Consider the following 4,854-nt stretch of genomic DNA (forward strand, 5'->3'; position numbering starts at 1 on the left):
ATTTTGCCTTACAAATCTTTTGACATTCTTTGAAAAGGTTACTGTTTATGTAGATGAGAATAAGGGCATAGATTTGGTGTATCTGGATTTTCAGAAAGCCTTTGACAAGGTGCCACATAAAAGGCTTGTAAAAAATTATCTTTTTAGGTGTGGGGATAAGTTAGCTAATTAGATAGAAGAGTGGCTGGATGGAAGAGAGCAGAGGGTTGATATAAATGGAGTTCAGTCAAACTGGATTAATATCACAAGTAGGGTACCTTAGGGCTCAGTCATAGGATCTTTGTTCCTGTTGATTTACATCAATGACATAGATGAAGGAATGATCAATAAGTTACTTATATTTGCTGATGATATTAAGATCTTGGGTGTTGATAGCTGTGAAGAGGATGTTGCTGCTTTACAAAAGGATTTAGATCATTTAGTGAGTTGGGTGAATAAATGGCAGATGTGTCTTAATTATTATAAATGTAAGATATTGTATGTGGGTTATCATAATTTGAATTATAAGTATAATTTGGATGGGAATAACCTTAACAGTGTTGTGAAAGAAAGGAATCTTGGTATAATGGTTGATCAGTCTTTAAAGCCATCCAAACAGTGTGCTGTTAGTAGTGGTAGGGCAAATAGGATTTTAGATTGTATCTACAGAAATATTGAATATAAGTGTAAAGAGGTTATAATTTTATTGTACAGGTCACTGGGCTCCTTACCTTAGGAAGGACATTGAATTGTTGGATAGGGTTCAGAGGAGGGTTACTAGAATGGTGCTTGGGATGGAGGGGTTATCATATAAGAAGAGATTAAGATCTTTGAAATTGTTTTCTCATGTAAATAAAAAAGAGTTAGAGAGGATCTGATTGAGATATTTAAGATTGTAAAAGGAATTGATAGTGTTGATGCATCATCTTTTTTATATTCAATAGTAATAATAGTAGGACTAGGGAACACAAATATACTTCATATACTATAATACGATTGTGAATTTACTGCCTTTGTTTCTTCACTGATAGGCTATTTTCATACTTGGACAACTAGCTTATGCTAGTAAATATCAGAATTTTGCACTTCTGGTTTAATTGGAGATCACCTGCTTATTTAGGACATGTTTGTTTTGTGTTACTATTGTCAGTCATAAAGTGATCAGATCCAGCATCTAATTTACACAATAATCATATTTGATCAATCAATAAAACAAGATTTGTTTAATTTCCAGTAATGATTTTCTTGTATTAGAACAGTGATTTTTAGACTTCTGGTTGTGTAAGTTCTTAATTCTAACTTTAAATCCTACTCTAATCCTCCTTAATATGACTATTCTTGATATTTTCATTCACCTTATGGTTATTTTTGAATCTCTGATTCAGACTAACTAGGATGTAATTCTATAGAAGATGTGATCCAACCCTGTCATAGTGCAATATATAAGCAATTTTTACTGGAATTCAAAGTAATTTCCATGGCTTTAAAGAGCTTTTGTCTTTCTTTGAGTAGCCATTACTGCTTTAAGCACTTGCCTTTATAAATTGTTTATTAGTAATTCTTGCAGTGAGGGAAAGAGGAAGAAGGATAGTTTGTGAAATTTTTGAAGCAGAGTACTATATTTCTTGTTTTGTTTTTCATGTGTATTCTTTATTCATTGTTATAAAAGTAAGTAAAATATAAAAATTAGAAACTTGTCAGGTTGGATGTACATTCAGCAAGTGATTTATAACTTGTGTGGTGGGATTATTAGTTAGACACATTTCAAAAGACAATAAAATTAAATATAAACAGATGTATACTGTTATGAGATGTAGTATGGAAACTGATTACGTGGTTATGAACTTTATCACGCTGACCAAGTCTGTAGTGAGAGGGTTCTTTCACTCCATCTGTGTACTACTTTTTCTCATTTCTGCCTTACTCTTACACAACATTTTAAGAAAGATAAAAATATATATATATAATATAGTTTCTCTCCTCAGTCCCTTCTGTTGTAAGTATTTATTGCATTATTTCTTGAACCTTTCCCTTCTAAGAAGCTTACAGTTTACTAAGATATAGTGGGATGGTTTGGGCCATTCTGAAACAAAGTGGGATGGAATCTCACCTCACTTAAAGTACTGGTTATTGTAAGTATAGAAAAAAAAAAGACAGATCAAGTACAAAGCTATTGATAAACTTCTTACATCAACATTTTTGTGTTACCTCTTTATCAATATTTACATGTCTCAGTTCACTGATTTTATCAGATATCTTGACTGATTCTATAAGTTTATGTTGACCTACTGTAGATCCTTTGGCAGTTTGTAAATTAAAAACTGTCTTTGAGAGTTGGTAGTCTCATGTTTCTTTCATCATTTTTATTTTTCATTGCAACCTCAATTTTGCAATACCAAGTTCTAGTTGAGAGATTGGTGCAACCATTTTAAAAATTAAAAAATTACAGTTGTGAAATCATGACATTAATTTTTTTTTTCATTTTTAAAATTTGTTTCATGATAAAGATGGCCAAAAATATCTGTTTAATGAAGTGCATGATACCACGTGTGTTGATGACATTGTTTCTTTTTTTTTACTTTTCTGTTTGTACAGTACTTAAAGAACTACAGAATATAATCACAGACCTAACTAATGACTTCTTGGAAGTATGGTGTATTATATATTTTATGTAATAAAAATGGCAAAACCTGTAGATCAAAATAAAAAGCAATTGTGACAAATTTTTTTTTGGATACTTGTATATTTATTTATCTACCATACCTATAGTAATAAAACAGCAATCAGAGAGATCGCACCCCCTTGCACCGGCTTTTCTTTTCGAGATTGCATGTGTTTATATTGAATAATATCAAACTTCACCTTTGAAAACTCAGAAAATCCTTCTCAGATCCAGAATGATGAATGAATCGGATCATTTTTTGTAGTGTGATGAGGAGTCTCAATCTTAATATGCCCATGAATATCTGATCACACTTTACAGAGTTATTAACCCCAAATCACGAAAATGCGTATCTCCCCATTATAAAAATGCTTCAAAGTTATCCAGATCTTTATTTGGACTAAATTTGGAGTGGACTGTCCCATACTGACTTTCCATCTTATGTAAAATTTGTGTACATATCGATCTATTAGTTTTCAAGATATGCTCCCGGAAACACGGGCAAAACAGACAGACACACGGACTCGATTGTAGTTACCTATCCGGGAAGAGGGTAATAACTTAAATGAATCTGGTTTCAAATCCTGAATTTTACCTCTCTGTTTTCAGTTCTGGGAAGTTATTTCTGATGAACATGGGATCGATCCAACTGGTACATACCATGGTGATTCAGACTTGCAGCTAGAAAGGATTAATGTGTATTACAATGAAGCTACTGGTAAGGGTGTGAATTTAGCTTGCTGGTAATTACATGAAAATAAACCAGAAATGTAATGTAAGAAATAAGATTAAAAAAAAAAGAGGGTGGGGTTAATGAATGTGCAGTGATTTTATTATTTAACAGTGGCTATGTTAGAAAGCCAAAGATGGAAACTTAAACATTGATTTACCAACTTACACATTTTTCTAATGTCACATCCTTTCTGTCGCTCAGGCCCCCCAGTGGCACAGCGGTATGTCTACGGACTTACAGTGCTAGAATCCGGGTTTTGATACCCATGGTGAGCAGAGCACAGATAGCCCATTGTGTAGCTTTGTGCTTAATTGCAAACAACAACAACCAACTATCGCTCAGTAATTATCTCTTAATTGGCCATTACTTTAAAAAATTTATTAAGGTATCAGGATCACAAAACATTTCCCATAATGCCTCGACTAATATAAGCCTTGCCTATATATATATTTTTAAGGCTACTTTTTTCAGATGATTTCATTCCAAATAGTGAAACACAATAGAAAGTGTTCATAACCAAGTTTGTTAAGAAATGCTTTTTTTTATCAATAAATAATATAAAAAACAATAGTCTTTCATAATTATTGATCTTTATAAGTTAAATAATAAAAATTCTGTGCAAAAGAAGAAGAAAAATTATTTTGAAAAAGTACTCTTGCTTAACTTTTGGTGGACGTAAGCTACTGAATAAATATAAGATCTTGGAAATTTGCTTTTGTTAAGTAGAATAACCATCTAATGATGAAAAATATTAAACTAAATTTAAATGCTCATGAAAGATACATTAACTTAAGTAGACTTGTGATTTTTACAATCCATGAATTAATTCCGTGAATGGACTATTAGATGCAAAAATATATTTGTAGATATACTCTTTTAAGTCTAGGCTCTCACTTTATGTATCACAACATACATTTAATCTCAGTATTTTTGTTCATTAGTTCCTTTTTTTTCTATATTAAAAGGAGGAAAGTATGTTCCCCGTGCAGTTCTTGTGGATCTGGAGCCAGGGACCATGGATTCTGTAAGATCAGGACCATTTGGACAACTCTTTAGGCCTGATAATTTTGTGTTTGGTAGGCTAAGTTATTGTTTGAAAGACCTCCCTATGGATGAGCAGTGATAATACAACATTGATTCACTTGTTACAAGTTTAATAGCTTTGCACAAGTTTTATGGAAACGTGTTTTTGTACTTTCTTTTAAATTTTGCAGCTAATTCCCATTAGTCATTTCAGTGGCGTAGCAAGAGGGGGTCAAGGGGGGCAGTTGCCCCCGGGCACAGGTGTGAAGGGTGCAAAAATTCCTCTGGCCTATAATGCCCGTTAATTAATAATTATGCCCTCCCCTAGGATATAGCGCCAAAAATATAGGGTTATATCTAGATCTGGGTAGATTCAATACAAGGTGCTTTCAATCTATGCACCCAAATCTAAGATCTAGTTTAGCTGTATAAAGCTAAATTTCTATCATTATTGTTA

The 4,854-nt window shown here is 32.6% G+C and overlaps 1 protein-coding gene across 1 annotated transcript in view; it reads left to right on the forward strand.

The window, feature by feature from the left end:
- Positions 1 to 4,854, forward strand: part of LOC106470997 (tubulin beta chain-like) — a 23,034-nt gene that overhangs the window by 2,749 nt on the left and 15,431 nt on the right. The window contains exons 2-3 of the mRNA XM_013931583.2: positions 3,251 to 3,359; positions 4,340 to 4,450. Of these exons, the coding sequence (XP_013787037.1) occupies positions 3,251 to 3,359; positions 4,340 to 4,450 (220 nt within the window). The remainder of the gene's footprint in view (positions 1 to 3,250; positions 3,360 to 4,339; positions 4,451 to 4,854) is intronic.

This window comes from Limulus polyphemus, unplaced genomic scaffold (genome assembly GCF_000517525.1).
Source record: "Limulus polyphemus unplaced genomic scaffold, Limulus_polyphemus-2.1.2 Scaffold4346, whole genome shotgun sequence".
In the NCBI taxonomy this organism is placed as follows: Eukaryota; Metazoa; Arthropoda; class Merostomata; order Xiphosura; family Limulidae; genus Limulus; species Limulus polyphemus.